This window comes from Bubalus bubalis, chromosome 22 (genome assembly GCF_019923935.1).
Source record: "Bubalus bubalis isolate 160015118507 breed Murrah chromosome 22, NDDB_SH_1, whole genome shotgun sequence".
In the NCBI taxonomy this organism is placed as follows: domain Eukaryota; kingdom Metazoa; phylum Chordata; class Mammalia; order Artiodactyla; family Bovidae; genus Bubalus; species Bubalus bubalis.
The window spans coordinates 1,298,786-1,321,982 of NC_059178.1; the positions used below are offsets into that span (position 1 = coordinate 1,298,786).

General features: G+C 47.2%; 1 protein-coding gene across 1 annotated transcript in view; it reads right to left on the minus strand.

The window, feature by feature from the left end:
* The window catches only part of ZCCHC2 (zinc finger CCHC-type containing 2), a 53,289-nt gene extending 37,806 nt beyond the window's left edge, over positions 1-15,483 (minus strand). The window contains exon 1 of the mRNA XM_025273645.3: positions 14,487-15,483. Coding sequence (XP_025129430.2) covers positions 14,487-15,437 — 951 coding nt within the window. The 5' untranslated portion in view covers positions 15,438-15,483. The remainder of the gene's footprint in view (positions 1-14,486) is intronic.
* Between the last annotated feature and the right edge of the window lie 7,714 nt (positions 15,484-23,197).

A 23,197-nucleotide genomic window follows, 5' to 3' on the forward strand; every position in this document is an offset into this window, starting at 1 on the left:
TTAAAAATAACACTCACCATTAAAAATAAATGAATGCAAAACTATACAAGAAAGAACAGTTTTCATTAGGGAAGTGCAAAGCACAACTACAATGAGATACCACTTCATACCCATTAGAAAGGCTATTATCCAAAAACAGACAATAAGTATTGGTGAATATGGGGAGAAATTGGAGCCCTTCTGCCTTGCTGGTAGGAGTGTATACAATGCAGCCACAGTAAAAGTTACTAAAAAAAAAAAAAAATAAACAAAATTATCATATGATCCAGCAATTCCACTCCTAGCCATATACCCAGAAGAACTGAAAGCAGACACCCAAGCAGGTAATTAGTACTCCAGTGTTCACTGCAGCTGAAAGGTGGACTATTCAAAAGTCCATGGATGAACAGATAAACAAAATGAGGTATATGTACAACTGAGTATTACTCAGCCTTAAGAAGGCATAAAATTGACACATGGGTCAATCTTGAGGGCATTATGCTAAGTGAAATAGGCCAGGCACAAAAGGGCAGATTCTGTATGATTCCACTTATATGAGGCACCCTGGAGTAGTAAAATTCGTGGACAGCATGGTGATTCTAACCAGGGGCTTCAGAGAGTTCAAGATGGGAGTAGCGGCTTAACGGATACAGTCTCAGTTTGGGATAAAAGAAACATTCCAGAGACAGATGGTGGTGGTGGTTGCACAACGTGAATGCCACTTAAATGTATACTCAAAAAATGTGAAAACAGTACACTTTGTTACCTATAGTGGTAAAGAACCTGCCTACTGATGCAGGAGACTTGGGTTTGAACCCTGGGTGGGGAAGATCCCCTGGGGAGAACATGGCAACCACTCCAGTATCCTTGCCTAGAGAATCCATGGACAGAGAAGCCTGGTGGACTACAGTCCAAAGGGTCGCAGAGACTTGGACACGACTGAAGTGACTTAGGACGCGTATATATTTCACCACAATAAAAAAAAAATAAGAATAGTTGTATCACATTGCCTCCATAAATTTTGAAACAGCTGTATGGAATCATTTTTAAAGTCTGAAGTTACTTTGAAGCACATAATTTAAGAACCAAGTCAAAAGCCTCCTAGTTTAATAAGGTAGGCAGAAAAATGGAATCTGAATTTCTAACCAAGGACCAAAGTTCATTGACCCATGAAATGTCTACTAATTAAGCTTTCTGCCCCTCCTCCCAACACTGAATCCCAGCATGTATCACTGCTATACAGTCATTTAGACTACGTTTTAAAAACTAGAAAATTTTTTATTTTATTAATTTAACCAAAACTGAATTTAACATCTCAGGAGCTACAGAGATCAGAATCATGGGGCCTTCCGGCCCCAGCAGGAACAGCTCCTGGCCCCACCGTCTCCTCTCCCCCGGCACATGTGCCTTTACTATGTGCAGGGAAAGGCGCCATAAAACCCGAGAACCACTGGCTTAATGGGATCCTGCAGGAAGGAATAGTGCCCATGTTCTCTATTAAGTTCAGATTCCTATGCAAATGCGATGCAGATGACATCAGAATCAGCATTTTAGAAAAAGGGTCAGGACCAAGTGGAAAATGGGAGAATTTTTCTCTGCTTGGAAGATGACGACAAATTTTAAAAACCCTAAGCTGGCAAAAATATGCGCAGGAACAAAAAGAGCCCTGGCATGTGTGTGCCCTTCTCCTTCCTACTGAGGTAGCTCATTTGAGTTCAGAAAGCTTCCTCTGACCCGTGGCATGCTCCTGGTTAACTCAAATCCATGTGTCATGTAACATATCTCGGTTATTCTAAAAGACTGCTCAGACTTCACTTTTACACATGCAGATCCATCACAATTACTGGAGATCTCTTAAATGTGAGGAAAGTCTGTGAAACAGTCAAGTCGACTGCGCAGTCCCAAGACCCTTCTCCGAGAACACATCATTAGAGCAAAGATCACGCGGGTCTCAGGTTACTTTAACAAAGGTCTAACTGGACAGACTTTATCCTAGCACATCTACCAATGTTCTATACGTTTTCTCTCATCCTTTGATGCAGACTGCACATCTTAAAATACCAAGACATTCTAAGAAAAAAGGCAAAAAAAAAAAAAAGTGCAGAAATTGTTTTTATACTAAACTTACTAATGTCAAATTTTTACATTTATCAAATCAGACTGAGAATTTAACATTAGTATATGACAACACCCTAGGAAGTTTTTGGGGTAAAGACAGCCCAAAATACTGTGCCTACTCCTCCTGCTGATATGTGGGTATAATTCCCCAGCCAGTGGATCTGGACTGACTTCAGAGACAGGCCTAACCAGGAGGATGGGATGGAGAGCCATTCTGGAATGGCCGAGATAGGTCATAGAAGTCTTGCTGCTGGACCTCTGGGAACACTTGCTCTGGGACCCCAGGCCTATAGGAACAGTGGTTCCCCGGAGACGCCGCACCATAGACACGCAGAGAGAGGCAAGGCGAGAGAGGCCCACAGCCGCCAGCTGTGTGTCCAGACATTCTGCAGCAGACACAAGTCACTCTTGCTGTTAGCTCCCTGTCTGAATTCCTGGCCCACAGAATTATGAGACATAACACTAAGAAAAAAAGTGTTATTGTTGCTTTAAGTCACTAAGTTTGGAGGTAATCTGTTACAGTTCTACATGGTAAATTCTCTTTAAATAACCAGGGTTGTACCTAAAGTATATGCTATTATCTAAGCAAGATTCATAGAAAGTCTTTCTTTGAATGTCAGAATATGATTCACTATTAGAAACACTACTGAGATGTCAAATTTCATCTATTTTGGTAGAAGAGGGAAGACGCTCAGGCGAAGACATGAACTATTTACTGTCTGTCTTTTCAACTGAGAGGATGTGGGGGAAAGGCAGACATCTGTCTCATCTTTCCTCAGTGAAAACAGTGTAACCCAACCCAAAGGAAAGTCCTGAATCAACCTAGAGCATCTGATAAAGGGTAAATTCTGGTGGGAGAGAAATGTGGATGCCAAATGTACTCAAGTTATGTCGCAAAGAACAAAATTGACCCAACAGGACAGAAAGGAGGGAGACCAGTGAGTCAGCAGCTTAGAAACAGTTTGCCATGATTTCTGCTATGACCGTGGACTCACTCCCTATGTAACTTACTGTTTAACTAGAAATGTGTGGGAAAGATGATTCAGCAAGACAAGTGTGGCAGATTCACTATGTTAAAAGTATGGGTAAATGCGCTCTAGTCACTGAAAGTGGGGGAAGGACTAAGCTATGCACTGACCCCGTGTCCACACCCGGCCACCACAGCCCACAGCCCAGCCCCAGCTCCCAGTTCTTCCCACGACGATCGGGTGAGCTGAGGGCCGGCACCTGTGTGACCACAGCAGGCATGGCTGGAGCTGGGTGGTCGAATAGGATGGAAGGGGGAAACTTGATTCACTGCAACTTTATGTGTGTTTGGGGGAACTCTGAATTTATTACAAAAAACAAAAACCAAACATTAATATTGTCGATGTCATTGTCTTTTCTAGAGAACTGAACTTGCATGATGCACAACTGGGGAAGAACTAGCAGAAAGAATGCTGATGCGGAAGCTGACCAGGGAGGCAGGGAGTGGAGAAGTAAAGAAGACAGGCAGCCCTTTTACCCAGAAACAGCCTGATGTTTCCCTCATGAAGTGCCCGGTGTGTTTCCGGACACAGTGGCAAAGAATCCGCCTGCCAAGAAAGGAGACGTAAGAGACACAAGTTCGACCCCTGGGTGGGGAAGACCCCCTGGAGGAGGAAATGGCAACCCACTCCTGTGTTCTTGCCTGGGAAATCCCATGGAAGGAGGAGCCTGGCAGGCTACAGTCCGTGGGGTCGCAGGGTCAGACACGACTTAAGAGTCTGAACAACAACAAGGAGGCTGAATCAGGAACTGCTGCATCCCTGGGCTGGCAGCTCCCAGACCTTTAGATCCCCACTTTGCAAGAATGTTTCTGGGTGAGTTGAGAAGCACACACCCGTGAGCATGAGACCCAAAGGATCTAGTGAGGCTGTGTCTCGCCTTCCCAGCCTGCGTAGAAGTGAGCTGCCCTCTCCTTTACAACCCCTCCCCACAGGAGACACCAGCGTGTCTTGCTGGGAGGTAAGCCCAGGACCCCGACAGCCAACGGCACTGCAGGGACTCCTAACTGAACTTCATCCCCAGAGAAGGGTTCTCCACCGAAATGCTCACAAAGCCTATGAAGGATCCTTGACAGAAAGTGACAGAAAGGTCAATGATGATTAGTGTTAGGAAATACTCAATCAGGCCTTGTGTTTAACCCCACCAAGTACAAATGACACCTTCCCCAAACCACCACCACCCCCCGTCAGCAGATGGCCTCTTCCCCGAGGATGTCTTCTCCAAACACTTCGGCTCACACACGATCACGTTCTTCCTCCCAGGACCACTAGACAACTTAAAATCATCTGATACCAAAAAAAAATCAATCATACTGAGGAAACATTATGTTTCTTAACTATCCCAATTTAAACATTCCTAACAAGAAACATAAAAACTCCATACTTTTTAGATTATAAAATTGTTCACTTGAGTGACCAAAAAGTTTTTAACTTTCAGATCATAAGCAAGATCACGTGTGTGCTCTGTCGTGTCTGACTCTGTGACTCTTGGACTGTAGCCCGCCAGGCTCCTCTATCCATGGGATTTTCCAGGTAAGAACACTGGAGTGGGTTGCCGTTCCCCTCTGGGGATCTTCTCGACTCAGGGATCGAACCTGCGTCTCTTTTGTCTCCTGCACTGACAGGCAGATTCTTGATCACTGTGCCACCTGGGAAGCCCCATAAGCAAGGTACTGTACTTCAATTCCCTATCAGGCTCCCACCACCCCTCAAGCGAATCACAAACTGGAGAGCAGCACTAGACAGCAATAACTACAACAACCCCAATAAGAAGACAACAGCCTGTAACTTGTGACTTTTTTCATCCTATCAAAACATCACCCATAGGTTTGCAAAACGTGCACCACCGTTACATACAAAAGCTTAGTTAACTTATGGAGTAGAGTAAGCATGACCTGATTTTGAAAGAATAATAAGCACAACTATTCAGCATTCACTCACTGAAGCTTCAGTTCAAATCTATACTGGTCCATGCTTTCTATCTAAACAAACAATTCCTTGTACTATTTCCAAAACAACTGTGCCTATCTATATTGTGCACATATACTGTATGGCTGCAAATAGCAAAGTAGCTGATACTTCATCAAGACCAAGGGAAAAAAAAAATCACTGCCTGATGCACTCTGTCTTACAGTAATTAATCATAATGGTATTTTTCAGAGCACTATTTGAAATATTCTAAGGATAGGACATTTTGAATGAGCACTTATGATATATGCAACGCTGACCAAAAAAAAAAAATGAAATGTGATACATAAGTCTTTGTGGAACCTGTAAGATTGACCTTCCCTCCTGGATTTTAAGTTAAAAATAATTCAAAGTAAAATTAAAAAAAAAAAAAAACAGAAAAAAAAAATCACAGGATAAGTACCAAAATCGTAACAGAGAATATACAGGCTATTGGAAGGCAGAGGCAGCAAAGGCTTCCAAGATTACCACAAGGACAATTCCAAACACCACCACACAAGAGGTGACGGCATGAGTCAGCCTTGAATAAAACCACAGACCATGAGCAGGAGGAGCGGGAGACGGCGTGTGAGTCCCGAGACCCACTGGAGACCAGGGTGAGCAGGAGGAGCGGGAGACGGCGTGAGCCCCGAGACCCACTGGAGACCAGGGTGAGCAGGAGGAGCTGGAGGCGGCGTTTGAGTCCTGAGACCCACTAGAGACCAGGCCCCACCGGTCGCCGCAAGCACACGTGGTGTGAGGGACACTGCTTCAGGAAGGGGGGCCTGGCAGTGATGTCAGCAGCTAAGAGGTGGGAGGCTGAAAGGGAATCGGAGGTCAAGTCCTCAAAGAGAATGGTGTCAACAAGGATGCGAAAAGGGTAGATTCAGCTTATGAAGGATAGAGGATTAAGGTTACCAAGCAAATAAGAGTGACCAGAAATGTAATGGAACCACTGAGAAAACTGGATGCGTTTGGAAGATGTCTTTTATTTATTTTTTTAAACAAATCAGTGATACATTCTTTTCACACATATGAATGTAAAGGGACAGTTAACGTTTCAGGAAGACATACAAATTCTCACCTGCTCTCACTGCAAACCAGTTTCTTTGATCTGACCTTCAAGCTCCTATGCAACCCAACCCCTGTTTTCTCTTAAAGCTTCTGTATTTCTGTTCATCCACTGCAATCAAACTGCGCTATCCACTCTTGGAACCACCCACAGATGAGATGACCTATCTCCCGTGTGTTCACCAAGTGTTTCATGTAGGTTGTTGTGTTCATCTTCAAGCAGTTCTTTACAATAAATGGTGAGGGGATCCCTGTTCTATTCAGAGAAGTCTGAAACTTGGAAAGACCAAACAACTTGCCAGAGTGATCTCAAATTATTTCCTGAATGAGCATTAAACATGCCTAATGAACTGAGACATTTCGAAGGGCATCAAACCAAGTGTTCTCTGGAGCACAGGAAGAACACAAGGAGAAGGACGACTGTGCGCCCAGCAACTGTCGCACCTGAAACACAAACACCCGCCTAGGCACTGCCCCTCTGGAGTGACTGTTTACACAGCCCGGATGATGGTGACTTGTGTGACAAAGCACTCTGTGAGGAACAGGAGCCCTGTGACGACATGGTCCTCCATGATGGAAGAGAGAGTTGATAAAAGTGAAGCTCAGTCTGCTTTGAGGGTAGTGCAGGCTTTATTTGCTTTTGTTAAAAAAAAAAAAAAAAAAAATTAAGCTACTATTACTCAGGAAGATCAAAAATATTAAATAGTTTTAAAAACCAGCCAATGTATAGCTTCTTTAAAAAAGTATAAAAAAGTTAAATTATTTATGGATTCCAGTCTGTACCCTGAAGTAAATGAAAAAATTATATAACTTAAAAGAATTGCAAAGTATCTTTGAAGAGTTAATCACTCAGTCCTGTCAGACTCTTCACAACCCTATGGACTGTAGCCCATCAGGCTCCTCTGTCCACAGAATTCTCCAGGAAAGAATACTGGAGTTGGTAGCCATTCCCTTCCCCAGGGCATCTTCCTAACCCAGGGATGGAACCCAAGTCTCGCATAGCAGGAGGATTCTTTACCGTCTGAGCCCTTTACATTACCCTAACTAAATGTGAAAAAAATTTAAGTAGATTACGTTTGCAAGGGAGTTCATGATAACCCAAATTCAAACTATGTATTTTCTCCATTCCCATCCCCAAATCCAATACGGGGAAAATACATATTTTAATGATCTGTGACCCAGAGAAATGCTTCCTTTGGGCTTATCTGTAGCTTATCAGATCTTAACAACATTAAGAACTAACAAAGTTGTCTGAAATGTGTCTCACACACCAGCTTAATTAATTACCTTCTTGGAACACCAATTTAGAGATATGGTAATAGAGAATATTTTCTGTATTACTATAGTCTATAGTATTTTCTCGGAGAAGGCAATGGCACCCCACTCCAGTACTCTTGCCTGGAAAATCCCATGGATGGAGGAGCCTGGTAGGCTGCAGTCCATGAGGCTGCTAACAGTCTGAGCACACGACTGAGCGACTTCACTTTCACTTTTCACTTTCATGCACTGGAGAAGGAAATGGCAACCCACTCCAGTGTTCTTGCCTTGGAGAATCCCAGGGATGGCTGCCGTCGATGGGGTTGCACAGAGTCGGACATGACTGAAGTGACTTAGCAGCAGCAGCAGCATAGTATTTTCTATACTATACCATATAGACTTTTTATTAAGGAAAAAAAAAAGAAAACCTATTCCTGAAAACAATTTATGTAGCAATCTGAATGGCTGCATCTTAGTGGAAAAGAAAAGGCACTGAATATCATTCTCAAAGAATTTGTGCTCAAGACAATTTGAATCATTTTGTCTCCCTAATGCAAACACCACAACCTTAAAGAGATGTTGTTGTTCCCATTTCACAGATAAGACTGAGGCTCAGCCATGAAATTCAAAGATGCTTGCTCCTTGGAAGAAAAGCTATGACCAACCTAGACAGCATATTAAAAAGCAGAGACATTACTTTGCCAACAAAGTCTAATCAAAGTGATGGTTTTCCCAGTATTCACGTATGGATGTGAGAGCTGGACCATAAAGAAAACTGAGTGCCAAAGAAGTAATGTTTTTGAACTGTGGTGTTGGAGAAGACTATTGAGAGTCCCTTGCACAGCAAGGAGATCAAACCAGTCCATCATAAAGGAAATCAGTCCTGAATATTCATTGGAAGCACTGATGCTGAATCTCCAATACTTTGGCCACCTGATGTGAAGAACTGATTCAGTGGAAAAGACCCTGAAGCTGGGGAAGATTGAAGGCAGGAGAAGAAGGGGATGAAAGAGGATGAGATGGTTGGACAGCATCACCAAATTGATGGACATGAGTTTGAGCAAACTTTGGAAGTTGGTGATGGACAGGGAGGCCTGGCGTGCTGCAGTCCATGGGGTCGCAAAGACTTGGACACGACTGAGCGACTGAAGTGAACACAATTCCTGCCCCATCCCCCCCCCCCCCACAAAACCCACAAAAATTGACAAAAGGTCAATTAAAAAAAAAAAATATATATATATATTACATTAGCTAATTTGCAGAATTCTTATGGCAGAAATTGAAGAGGAACTAAAAAGCCTGTTGATGAAAGTGAAAGAGGAGAGTGAAAAAGTTGGCTTAAAGCTCAACATTCAGAAAACGAAGATCATGGCATCTGGTCCCATCACTTCATGGGAAATAGATGGGGAAACAGTGGAAACAGTGTCAGACTTTATTTTTTGGGGTTCCAAAATCACTGCAGATGGTGACTGCAGCCATGAAATTAAAAGACGCTTACTCCTTGGAAGGAAAGTTATGACCAACCTAGATAGTATACTGAAAAGCTTAGATATTGCTTTGCCAACAAAGGTCCGTCTAGTCAAGCCTATGGTTTTTCCAGTAGTCATGTATGCATGTGAGAGTTGGACTATAAAGAAAGCTGAGCACCGAAGAATTGATGCTTTTGAACTGTGGTGTTGGAGAAGACTCTTGAGAGTCCCTTGGACTGCAAGGAGAGCCAACCAGTCCATCCTAAAGGAAATCAGTCCTAGGTGTTCATTGTAAGGAGTGATGTTGAAGCTGAAACTCCAATACTTTGGCCACCTCATGTGAAGAGTTGACTCATTGGAAAAGACTCTGATGCTGGGAGGGATTAGGGGCAGGAGGAGAAGGGGACAACAGAGGACGAGATGGCTGAATGGCATCACCGAATCAATGGACATAAGTTTGAGTGAACTCCGGGAGTTGGTGATGGACAGGGAGGCCTGGCATGCTGCAATTCATGGGGTCACAAAGAGTCGGACACAACTGAGCAACTGAACTGAACTAATGGTATATTAACTTACAGTGTAAGTGAGATTTTCCCGAATTCTTCTTGCCTCAGAAAACCACCGCTGAAAAAAATTAAGTAACTGGGGGTGGATACCCAATAGCTGCCATTTGCTATGAAAATAATTACTGCTTAACTGTGATCTTCTAAAAGCCTCTCCCAGAAGGCATTTATTAGCTGAACTGCTTTTATTCCTCGATGCAGCCAAAACAACCTAAAATTTCCTGTAAAAAGTCATGACTAGCTCTACTCCCTACTCTCAGTTTGTAGATGCTACACTCACTTCTCTTCAGCACCTTCCAAACAAAGTTTAACTTTCATTAATAATTGCTAACACTTATTGAAAATCATGTACTAGACATCATTCCACAAGTACTCATTCATTTAAACCTTGCAATCTACCGTAAGTACTATTATTATCCCTCCAATAGGAGTGAAAAAAGCCTTCTCAGACAGTGCCCACTGCTCAGGGACCCGAGTCACTGTAAGAGCTCCCAGCAGTGGACAACAAATTAAATAAAGGTTTTATTACTGTGAGCAGTGGAGTTGTTCTTTTCAAATGTCATTTTTGGAAAGCATCTTTTTAGGGCCTAATCCAACAACAGCTGACATCTGGACACGAACCTCCCCGGTCTCATTTCAGTTCAGAGCTCTCACTAGTATTCTGACTGCCACAGACACGTTATCCAGGACAGGAGCACTTATTTCCAAAAAAAGCAGTCTTTCCAAAAGAGTTTTCTTTTTTATGTCCTAACACTACCAGTATGTGATCTATATTATTAAAATTAGTTGAGGTACTTGTTTTGTCAAGTACAATATATCTAATTAACCTACGCTATAAAAAAGTAACAATTTTGCCAAGTTTTCCTTTTAAGTATCTTCACTGATCTTTTTTTAAAGGACACATAGTCACATTTTTGTGTCTGAGTTCAAATAACACTAAACGCTATCTGCTATACTACTACTAACATAAATGTTCAGTTTCTATCTTTAATTCAAATATTAGCACTATTTGCCAAACAATTAACTTTTGAGGATACTGAAAACAATCTCAACACCCAGGACTCCTTGCAGTCCAAGGGACTCTCAAGAGTCTTCTCCAACACCACAGTTCAAAAGCATCAATTCTTCGACGCTCAGCTTTCTTCACAGTCCAACTCTCGCATCCATACATGACAGCCGGAAAACCATAGCCTTGACCAGACGGACCTTTGTTGGCAAAGTAATGTCTGTGCTTTTTAATATGCTATCTAGGTTGGTCATACCTTTCCTGCAATCACCACCTGAAGTGATTTTGGAGCCCCAAAAAATAAAGTCTGTCACTGTTTCTCCATCCATTTCCCATGAAATGATGGGACCAGATGCCATGATCTTAGTTTTCTGAATGTTGAGCTTTAAGCCAACTTTTTCACTCTCCTCTTTCATGGTAATTTTAGCTCTTTTCATCTTTGTGTCACTAACTGGGGGCTAAACCTCCAGAACTAGAGGATCCATTTTCATAAACAGAGGGTCTTTAGTAAGTATGCAAAGATAGGAAACAAAGATAGGGGCTGTCTTTCATCTTTTCAATGAAACAGTAACAAGACCAGTATCTTTTAAAAACACTTGATCATGGACTTCCCTGGTAGTATCTGACTGCCAATTCAGGGGACATGGGCTCCATCCGTGATCCGGGAAGATCCCACATGCAGTGGAGCAACTAAGCCTGTGCGCCACAACTACTGAGCCTCCAGCCCAGAGCATCCGCTCTGCCCCAAGAGAAGCCCACGCACCACAGCTAGAGCAGCGCCTGCTCACTGCTCCGCAGAAAGCCTGCGCCTCAAGGGAAATCCAGCACAGCCAAAAAAACAAAAACTTAATCATTAAGTATGTAACTTAAAAACACATTCGTTTTTTGCTGCTATTGCTAACACATCATTTATACCTTGTGTTCCTAATAGTAAAGGGCCCATTTTAATACCAGTTTTTTTCAGCTATGCTATACATGCAGTACTTCATTTCATTAACAATGACATGCATCAATCACACAAATTTCCTAGGACATTTTTGTGAGTAATTTTCACTACTGCCAACTGGGCTAGTTGTTGAATTTTATGCCAGTGATTGGCAATTCACTGCAGCTGTGATGAACATGAACTTCACCCATAAGTCTCCTAAAAGCAAGGCCAACATTTAAGTTGTAATCCCATGTAACATTTACTCTGAAAACGTCCAAATCATGTAGGAAAACTCTAGAAATGTTTCTTTTAAAAATAAAAATACACTTGTTAAATCTCTATTATTCTAAAATGACCTACTTAGTAGTAAGTTCTAGTAGTGTTTGTGAACTTGCCACTTTTACTGACATCGTGACTACCTTATGCCACTAAACCAACAGTTGCTGAGCCTGGGTCAGCTTGAAAGCATACGACTAGAATTAAAATCCGCACTGAAATACAAGTTCTACCGGTAAATGTCTTTAGTTTTTAAAATTTTAACGAGAAACTGCAGCATATTATGAATTGGATACAAATCCTGAAAGAGCCAGGAACACTATTCTGGGCTAGTATGCTCTAAGAGAAAGATAAAAGAAAATTAGTTCTACTTCATCCATTTACTGATAGTATGGATAACATTTAAGAAAGTAGAGAAATAGAATTATTACTGGGCAATTAAAAAGTTACAAGGATAGGCCTAAAAGGTTACTTCCGGGCAAAAGCTGCCAGGATATCCGCCTCTGCCAGTCCCAGAGCAAACCCTCCCCACGGCTCTTGGCCGACCCCGGTCCCCACCTCGCCCGGCTGACGCCAAAGGGAACCCCCAGCGCCCCCGCAAGGTGGCGCAGCGCACCTCCGGGGGCGGGGCCAGCGCCGGTCACGTGGGCGGCGCGCGCCCGCCATCTTGCAGGGCGGGGGAGGGGCGGGGCCCCGCGGTCGCCCCCCCCTCCCCGCCCCCGCCGGTCCCCGGCGGCGCGTGCCCGCGCGGCCCTCGGGCGCGAGCCCCGGCGCCTCCCTGCGGACTCCCGGGTGGGCCCTCCCTCCTCAGGCAACCGCGGCCAAGACCGCGAGCGGCGGGGCTGAAGTGTAGAGACCCGCCGCGAGCCGCCTCTCGGGGCAGCCTGGCAGCAGGAAGACCCACCGGCACGTCCTCAGGGCCAGAAGCGGCCACGGCTGAGGGGCTCGGAGTCCCGCTGACAAGCGAAGTGTGGGGCAGCAGCAGCCGAGTAAGACGGGGTGATCTGTCACGGCAACCCTCAACCACGGGAGAGAAGACGCTCACCAGGCCACCGCCGTCCACAAATGGCGTCCAGTGTCACCTGTCGGCGTGTGCCCCGTGATCGACCCCCGCTCCTGCGGACGGCCACGACACAGGCGCCGTCTGAGAAGTAACGATGCGCTCAAACTCGCGGCAGCACGCCCAGCCTCACGGTCCACTCTTTCCGGCACTCACTGGTGGCCAGAAAAGGCCACACGCCGCGGTCAACATAAAAATTTCACTGCTGTGCTCTGAACGCATCTCTCCCCTTTTCTCGTCCCCTTACAACACTCGCATTATAAGCAAAATTTAAAGGGGGAAAAAACAACACTGCAGTTAAAACCATTAGTCGGTTATCCATGTTGGAATGGTAAGAAAGGAATAATATAAACTGCTCCACTATGAGACATTTTCATTATATCTACACGCTAAAGTTATCTTTACAATGTATACAGGAATTTTTGGGGGTAAGATCTTTAAGTACTGCTTTGGAGTTCAGGCTTGCTTCTTTAAACCTGATGGGCACATAGGATTTTCTTGGAATTACTAAGTAGGCTGAAGAGTGCAGTATACACAGTTGCATGCTATGTAAATAGACACTGGAATATTTCATGCTCGCCAAAATTCTGGATACTAGTATTACTACGTCCCAGTTTGATCCAGTTTGTCCTAAAGTGGGTTAGTCACTTCACTGAAGCCTCCTTTTTAAGAGGAGGGGCTCAGCCTAGATTATCACTAAATCCTTTCCAGCTCCCAGGTTCCTTCGATTCTATGGGTATTGAGTCCACACAGCCATTGCAGAGCTATAATGCCCAGTTTTAGTCTGAATGCCAGCAGGTATATAAGCTGAAAGAACTTTCAAGCAAGGAGTGAAAAAAATCTCGCTTTCCAATATATCATCCTGGAGACCTCCTAAACTGAAAAACATGGCATCCAAATAAATACTTTTTAAATAATCGCGAACCACGAAAATAAACTTACTGTACAGTCTTTAAATGAAAGCTATTTGCTCCATTAAATTGTCACACTCAAGGGCTTTATATTGGGCCTAGACTATTAAATTGCTTTCGTGGCCTTATAAAATTTTCTTTCATGTTTGCGACAAGGGACTTACTTTTAGTCTCATCTACTACATTTTGGCGTTCAGTAACTTTTTAGAAACCATTTATGCTTTCAGTAAAGGCCCCACAAACATCCCTGGACCCAAGCGTGTAGACACGACTCAAACCCGTTAGAAGCCGGGCTAGCCGGGGGTAAAGGGCGCCTGAACCGCCCGAGCGCACATTTCCCCACCCAGACAACCTGCGCGACGACCTAACTGATTGAGTCATTTCGCACCTCTTTTTCTGAGAACCTCAAGTTCTCTGAGCAGGAGCCCAGAGAGCCAACGACCCGCTTTACCTCAGGCCACCGCGGAGCGCGCCGGGAGCGCGTCTGGGGCCGCCTCCCCCGGGGGCCGAGCTGGGCCTCGGGACGCGCGGGCGGAGCGCCAGGCGGCGGGGCGGCGGCCGGCCCGGGCTCCGCAGCCCCGACGGAGGTGTCGGGGCCGAAAGGTCCCGAGAGCCCGCGTCCGAGGGCCGGGCTGAGCGCCGGGCTTCCGGGGCAACCCCGGCGGGACGAGGCTTCCCGAGCATTCTGTTATGGCGGGTGCTCGTGTGTGTGTGTGTGTGTGTGTGTGTGTGAGGGGAGCGGGGCTGAGCGGCCCGGCCGAACGCGCATGAGTCCGGGGCCGCAGTCAGGGTCGGCCCGGCAGGGGGGCGTCCGGGAGCCGGGCGCGGAGGCCGCGGGGACCGCCGCGCGGGCGCGGGGAGGCCGGCGAGCCTTACCTGGGCCAGGGCGCCGGCCAAGTGGCTCGGCGCCGCCTCTACGTCCTCGGGGCCCCCGCGGAGCGCGGCGCGGAGCCTCTCCAGGTGCTCCCTCAGGGTGACGCGCTGGTGGAAGGAGAAGGCCGGGTGCAGCGAGGCCATGGTGAAGAGTAGCAGCAGTTCCTCCTGGGCCCTGAGCCCCAGCCCGCCGCCCGGCCGGGGCGCGGCGCCGCCGCCTTCCGGGCCGGAGCCGTCCTTCTTGGCGTCCTCCTCCTCGCCGCCGCCGTCCTCCTCACCGCGCTGGTCCTCCGCGCCGCCCCGCGAGCCCTCGCCCCGGGCCGCGCGCAGGCTCCGGAGCACCACGTCCACCTGGGGCAGGAGGCGGTGCAGGCGGCCGGCGGCCTCGCGGTTCTCCGAGCCCAGAAGCGCCAGGTAAACGATCAGGCGCGAGCGCACGGCGGGCTCTCGGAAGTCGGCCAGCGGGCCCGGGTCCGAGAGGCCGTTGGCCTTGGCCTCCGAGTCGCGCAGGTAGTGGTAGTCCTTGCGCGCCAGGTCCTCCAGGCACGAGCCGAGGAAGCGCAGCTCCAGCGGGTTACACAGGTCCAGCAGCCCGCACATGAACTCCAGACGCTGCGCTGAGCCCAGCACCATCCCGAACCACTCGTACACCCGCTCCTGCTCGCGCAGCGCCGCCGCCGCCGCGGGCCCCGCGCCGCCGCCCGGCATGCCCACCCCCGCCGCCGCCACGCCAGCAACAGGCGGCCCGAGCCCCCGAGACGGCGGCGGCGGCGGCGGCGGCAGCGGGGTGCCCCGCGGCGCGCCCGAAGGCGGCGGCGGCGGCGGGAGGCGGCAGTCGCGGCGGCGACGCGGAGGCGCCTTCGCGCCCGGCCGCGCGTCTGCCTCTGGCTCCTCAGCCTCGGGCGGCGGCTCCGCGGGGTGCGTCGGTTTCAGCGGCAGCTTCATCCTCAGCATCCTCGGCTACGGCGGCGCGGACATGCGAGCGGGGGCAGGAGGGCGGGGCCGGGGGCGGGGCGGGGGCCGCGGCAGCGGCGGGCGGCCGTCAGGAGCAGGGCCCCTCCATGCCGCCGGGGCCGGGCCGGGCCGGGGGCGGGTCTCGGCCGGCGCGGGCGGCCGCGGGCGGTGTCGTCCCCGGCCGGGGGCGGGGCTGCCCGCGGCGGCTCCTCCCCCCGGGCTCCACACAGCCTCTGGGAGCCCGGGCGCGGTCGGGAGCGAGCTAGCGAGCGTGTCCTCCGTCCGCCTCCCTCTCTCTGGTCGTCCGCGCTGGGCCGGGCCGGCGGCGCCTGAGCGGTCCCCTCGCGAGCCGATGCGGACCGGGCGGCGGCGACAAGAGGAGGAGCGGCCGGGCGGGCGGAGACGCTTGCGGGCTCCGCGCAGGCGCTTCAGCCAATCAGCAGCCCGAACGGCTGGTTGCGCGAGTCTCCCCGCCCCCAAGGCACGCCCCCTCCGGGAGGCCACGCCCAACCGCCCTGCGGCCGCCTTCCCTGCCGGCGGCTCCCGCGCGGTCCCGGCGTCTGGCGGTGACCCGGGGTCGGGGCCGGCCGTGGAGCGACCGCGCGGGGCGGCCCGCGTGCGAGAGGCGCGCGCGGCCTACGGCGCGGGGCCCTTTAGGGGGCCGCACCTTCTCCGGGCTCCGGCGCGGCTTCTGATTCCCGACGCAGTGCCGCCGCCCCGGGCGGGCCGCCGCCCCTGGCGCCGCTCGGCTCCCGTCGCGGCCGCGCGGGACGCGTCCCGGAGCCGGGCTCCCTCCGGAGGGGGCGCGCCGGCCCGACCTCCGCGGGTGTCAGGAGGTCAGTGCGCGGGCCCTGCCGCCGCGGCTCTGCCGCCCCGTGTACGGTCTGCTCCGCGGGCGGGCGCCCACGCGGAAGGCGGCCCCGGGCTCAGGGACCCCCTGACCCGGGAGGCCCCGGGCTCAACGTTCTGTAACGGTCTTTGGAATTATTGCCGCGACAGTTACCAAAGCCCCGTTGGAGCCACCATCTTCGGGGGCCTGTCCTATTAGCTACATGACGTTTCTGTGCCTGACGCTAGCATTTTGAATTCCTGTGCCCCTGAGAATTCTCTGTCACTTGAGGAACTGACTTTTTTTTTTTATGTTTTTGTTACGTTTTTAAGGTTGCAAGACCTTTCTTGCTCTCACTGTTGCTTTAAAAAAAAATAAAGTCTATAATTTAACACCCAGCTGGATCTTTTGAGGGTTAATTTTTAAAAGGTGGGACTAAAAATCCCTTCAGGTTTTAAATTAGGAAGTCCTACTACAGCTGTGTAATGGCAGGATGTTAAAAAAAAAAAAATCACTTTTTCCGAAACTCTTCCTGAAAATATTTGAACATCTGTTGGTAGAGCATATGCTGAGCCCTCTTTACAATTTTATGCCCTAAGAAGCTAATTTATAATTCAATAAAAGGTTGAACTGAAGCCTGAATCAGCTTCAGCGATAAAATGGGGAGACAGTTGTTTTCAACACACTTGCTGCTACTGCTGCTAAGTCGCTTCAGTCGTCTCCGACTCTGTGCGACCCGATAGACGGCAGCCCACCAGGCTCCCTCGTCCCTGATATTCTCCAGGCAAGAACACTGGAGTGGGTTGCTATTTCCTTCTCCAATGCATGAAAGTGAAGTCGCTCAGTTGTCAACACACTTGAGAATATGTCAAATATATAAAAGCCATTCTTCCTGTACTTTGCTATTTCCTTGTGTTCTTTAGGTGTCATCTAAAATCATGATCAGGAGAAAACTTTGCAGGAACATTTATTACAATCCTTGCCCCTTTGCTGTCAACTTCAAGTGTCTTGGAGTTTTCTGTCTTATCATTTGTGAAGCTTAGGGTGACATACTTTAGGCAACCAATAATAACCTTGCTAGATATTCACAGATCCATAGTGAGTCACCTGTCTAGATCCTTGGAGATGATTTTTACATGTGATCCAGGCATATGATCTTTACATTTTCCTTGGCAACAAGAAGCCATTTGGTATGAACTCTCCATAATACTTGATCCATAAATTTGGGTCTGAGTTCAGGTTTATAATCAGTAATGATTACTTTCGTTCTTCTATCTTTGGCCCATATTAGAAAATGCAGCAACATGCACTGTGCTTTAATGGTTCTGGTTATCATCCATTGGCTGGACAGTTTGCCACTTAGGGCCCAGTACTTTGTTTCAGAGCTCGCTGTCCATGCTGCCGCTCTTTAGAGTGGGCCACAGTGTTTTTTTCCCACCATATAGTGAGAATACATCTTCAGTGAAGAGTGTTGTACTAGGGACTTCCCTGGGGGTCCAGTGATTAAGAATCCACCTGTCAATGCAGGGGACACAGATTCAACCCCTGGTCTGGGAAGACTCCACATACGGGGCGCAGCAACTAAGCCGTCCAGTCTAAACTGCTGAGCCCATGCACTTAGCCCATGCTCTGTAGCAAGAGAAGCACCCCTCCCCGGCAATGAGAAGCCCACGTAGCGCAACTACAGCGTAACCTCTGCTGGTGCAACTAGAGAAAGCTTAAGCACAGCAACGAAGACCCAGCGCAGCCAAAAATAAAGTTTTAAAAAATAATGAAGTAGTTTATAAAAAAATAGAGTGATGTATTACAACAGGGAGGAGCCCAGATGGAAATCCCAGGATGAGGTGTAGGTGTATTTATTAGAAAAAAAAAACTATCCAGATAATTCTAATATGACATGCTGGGAAGATATTCCTCCCACCAGGGCCTACCTATTGGGAACACTTGCTCCAGATTCTCTAGTGTTTTATATTTAATTATATATATATTTTATCAGTTCAGTTCAGTTCAGTCCCTCAGTCGTGTCTGACTCTTTGCGACTCCATGAATCACAGCACGACAGGCCTCCCTGTCCATCACCAACTCCCGGAGTTCACTCAGACTCACGGCCATCAAGTCAGTGATGCCATCCAGCCATCTCATCCTCTGGTCCCCTTCTCCTCCTGCCCCCAATCCCTCTTAAATATATATTTATATATATTCCCTATATAATCATTTAGATGGGCCAAATAACATTACTGTGGTAATAATGGTTGTGTGTTTGTATCCAGATCTTTCAGAGGAATACATCCTGTAAAAGACATCTTTAAGGACATAAAGTGCTATTGTGTCTTGTTCCTAGATGATATTTAATGCATATTCACTATACTTTGTTGGGGCTTCTGTGGTGGATTTAATGCATATTCACTATACTTTGTTGGGGCTTCTGTGGTGGATTTAATGCATATTCACTATACTTTGTTGGGGCTTCTGTGGTGGATTTAATGCATATTCACTATACTTTGTGGGGCTTCTGTGCTGGTCCAGTGTTACCACTGAGCGTCTACTGCAGCAGGCATGGGTTCAATCCCTGTTTGGGGAACTAAGAGCCCACATGCCACTGCTCGGCCAAAAAAGAAAAAAATACTCTGATTTATTTGCCTCATTAATAATGAAAGATGACGTTACTGACATTATTGTCCAAATATTTATATGTACCCAGAAAACTGGTTTCCAGTTAAGGTTATACTTTGGATTAAGACACCAGCCAGTGGTTGAAGATTGAGGAAACTTTGCAATGCTTTTGCAATTTGGTTACTGCAAGAAATTTCACTAAAACCACAGTTAACTGGATGGTTCAAGGCAGACTGAAAAGATATCAGCCCCACATACAGAATGCCCAGATACAGCCACTTCTGACATCTGAGGACACCTCGGATGGTATCCTGTGACAGCTAACTGGATCCAGACCAGAAATCTGTGCTCTCTTTTTGTGAATTCTGGCTGCTTTGCCCCCCGCCCTTTATGCCTTCCCGTCTCCTCCCCTACAGTATAAGCACCTTAACGTCAGTGACCATGTCGTATTCAGTTTTCTAGTTTCACATCTGGCACTCAGTAGTGGTTACTAAATGTTTGTTGAGCAAACAATGAATGGATAATGCTCCAGGAACCAAAAGTAACCACTCACAGCTCCTGGGGTCACCTGAACCCCTTTCATCTCTAGCAAGGAAGAGAAAACATCGGCATTCCAACATTGCCAGGCTCGTCCTGAGAGTTCTTCTAACTGAACTGGCTGAGGTTACACTTCTGTTCCTGATCAGTCCTGGAACCAGAGAAGTGGAGGCAGCTTCTTCAGAACCATGCGGATCACCCAAAAGAAGCCTAGGGCCGTTGGAAAGAAGGGAAACATGGGTGCTGGGGAGGCCACCCAGCATGAGCCCCGTGTCAGTATACTCACAATCTGTTGTTTTGATCACATCAGTTGTCACGGCTTTAAGGCACCTCAAAAACAAACTTCTGTTTAGTTAGGCTACATGTTTTCCTTTTGTTACATCACGCATTTATTTTAAGAGATTAAATATTAAATTGTCTTTAGAGATGACAGTTAAGCTGGTCTATAGGTCTTGCAAGCAACACGGGTAAATCATTGACATTTGACTTAAGGGAAAAAATGAGTGCATATTTAAAAGGATAAGTTTTTGGTAAGGTTTATAAAAAATACCCAATATGACAGATTTGAGATAAAAAGAAATCCTCAGTGTTGATGCTGTGACAGCTGGAAGTCCATGCCCAACACAGGGTGTATGATGCCTTTTCTGGAAGACCAGCATTGGGTAGAATTCAGAGTCTCCCTGGAGTTACGGTTCCACTTGTCAGCTTCTTAGGACCTTAGATTGACCAGGTGGCCTAAGTTCTCCCACTTGTACATCAAAACTTTTGAAGAAACCCTGAAATCCAACCATCTTTGGGGCCTGTCCAGACATAAATTTGATTCTAAAGTGGCTTGGTTTGGAAAATCCTCAGGCTGCTGATTTGTGTTAGAAATTAAGGAACTGGATGACCTGAGGCATCGTGCGGTTCTTTGGTAACTTGGCAAATAGACCCTTTGCCCAATAGCTCAAAAAGGAAAGGGCTGTCCCTCCCCCAGTGAAGTCAAGTGAGAGTCACTCAGTTGTGTCCAGCTCTTTCTGATCCCATGGACTACAGTCCATGGGATTCTCCAGGCCAGAATACTGGAGTGGGTAGCTTTTCCCTTCTCCAGGGAATCTTCCCAACCCAGGGATCAAACCCAGGTCTCTCACATTACAGGCGGATTCTTCACCAGCTGAGCCACAAGGGAAGCCTAAGCATACTGGAGTAGGTAGCCTATCCTTCTCCAGTGGATCTTCATGGCGCAGGAATCGAACTGGGGTCTCCTGCATTGCAGGCGGATTCTTTACCAACTGAGCTATGAGGGAAGTCCCTCTCCCAACCCCACCAAAAAAGAAAAAACAGAACACTGCCTTCAAGGGACCTGTGGAAAGGTAGAACTGAATTCTTGGAAGGTTGACTTGCTAGATAGAAAAATAACCTCTGCTCCCGCAGTTTTCTCTGGAATAGAATTTGCTGAATTTATGACTTCTTATAGGGTGACATCATATTATTGATGAGCCCACAAAGTTCCTCTGTCCATGGGATTTCCCAGGCAAGAATATTGGAGTGGGTTGCCATTTCATTCTCCAGGGGATCTTCCTGATCCAGGGATTGAATTCACGTCTCCTGCGTTGGCAGATGTGTTCTTTACTATTGAGCCACCAGGGAAGCCCTAGATGGACAGTATTGTTTTGCAGCCACCAAAAGCAATAACTGATCCAGGTATTTGCACCACTAGGTGCAAAGATGTTAGGAAGCAAAACATTCACAGGTCCTCAAAGTAACACCTTACTTAATTACAAGGGAGGAATGGTACTTTCCACTGATAAAGCTGATGGCTGCCACCTTAACCTTGTGGTCACAATTAGCATCGCCAGTAATGAGACCGCCTAACATTGCTCCTCATGTCATGGATGTCATTGAAAGTGCACACTATTCGCAGTATTCTTCCCAAAATGTCTACACTGAACCTAATCATGGGGAAATGAGACAAAATCTGGACTGGGGGACCTTACAGACACCACCAGGCTTCCCTGGTGGCTCAGATGGTAAAGAATCTGCCTGCAATGCAGAAGACTGGGGTTCGACCTGGGTTCAATCCCTAGGTCAGGAAGACCCCCTGGAGAAGGGAATGGCTACCCACTGCAGTCTTCTTGGCTGGAGAATTCCATGGACAGAGGAGCCTGGTGGGCTTCAGTCTATAGGGTTGCAGAGTCTGACTTGACTGAACGACTAACACTCACTGTTCGCAGAAGACACTGGCCTGAATCACCCACAATAGCAATGTCACGAAAGCAAACCCAGGCAGGTGCTGCTGCATCCTAGAGAAAACGAGACAGACTTAACAACCAAACGCAACTCACGATCTATGATGGGATCATGATTTAAAAAATAAAAAACTCAAAAAGACATTCTGAGAACAGTTAGATAAATTTGAATATGGACTTCTTATTAGATAGGGTTACTGTATCAATGCTAACTTTCTGGGGTGAGATAATGACATTGTAATTGTATAGAAAAATGTTTTCAGTTGGTTCATGCCAAAGTGCTGAAGGTGGAAATGTCATCATGTCTACAACTTAATTTTTGTTAAAAAATTGTATATAGAAAAATGAAGCAAACGTGACAAAATATCAACAACAGACCAATCTAGGTGAAGGGTATATAGGTGAACATTGTAAAATTTCACCTATTTTATTTGGAAAAAAAAAACAAAACAAAACAGCAATTGCAAATATACATCCACAGGATGAGTAAACAAAAAAATTTGCTAAACTTATGAATGGAGTTCAGCACACTTAAAGTTGCCTAATTAACTGGTTTTGTCAATGGGACAAAACATTAAAGTCCCTTTAAAACTATATCTGAAATAGAATAATAAGATTTGTAAAAGGAACACAGAAACTTAACAGAGAATGGCTTTTCTGAATTTGTTACCTCAGTATGTTGATCTTTCAAAAAATTGGAGCGTGAAGCTGGTTAGAATCAACTCGAAATGGCTTGCCGAGTCATGAGGTGTCGTCAGAGTCAGTCTATCAGTGCGATCTGAAGGAAACCTGTGGCGCAGCCAAAGGCAAGCAAGGTCATCTTTAGACAAACGTTCCTGAACAAGAGTGCAAAGCGATCACACTGGACCGAACTACAGGGAGTCAGGAGGAAGCAGGAGGAGGATGGTTTTCGGTGTGGAGTGTATTATGATTAATCTTAACTAGTTAATTATGTTGTATCATCTGCCTTCTTTCGAACATGATTTAAGAGGGCTGCTCGTAATCTCAAAATAGGGGAAATGGGCTTCCCGGGGGGCGGTAGTGGTAAAGAATCTGCCTGCCAGTGCAGGAGACATAAGAGACCAGGGTTCAATCCCTGGATTGGGAAGATCCCCTAGAGAAGGAAATGGCAACCCACTCCAGTGTTCTTGCCTAGAGAATCCCATGGACAGAGGAGCCTGGTGGGCTGCAGTCCATGGGGTCTCAAAGAGTCAGACACAACTGAAGTGACTTAGTACTTAGCACATGTATTTGTTAAAGCTGGTGCAGAACTTTCAATATCAGTAGCAATCATATCCAGTAGATATGACTTTTCCATCAATAGAAAGAGACTCTGTCCCGGAGAAGACTTAGTTCTTTGGGCTTTTCGCCCATCCTTACAGAAAGTCTCTGAGACCAAGCGGTTCTCTCACTGTAATTCTGATAAGCAACTTTCACAAGGTGATTTTGATTAACAATTCGGTCTCCCCTTGATTCAGTGCTGGGAAGCAAAATACCCTGGAAAATGGAGACACAGAACTCACTGCCAAGAAAAGAGTACCCCACATTAAAGT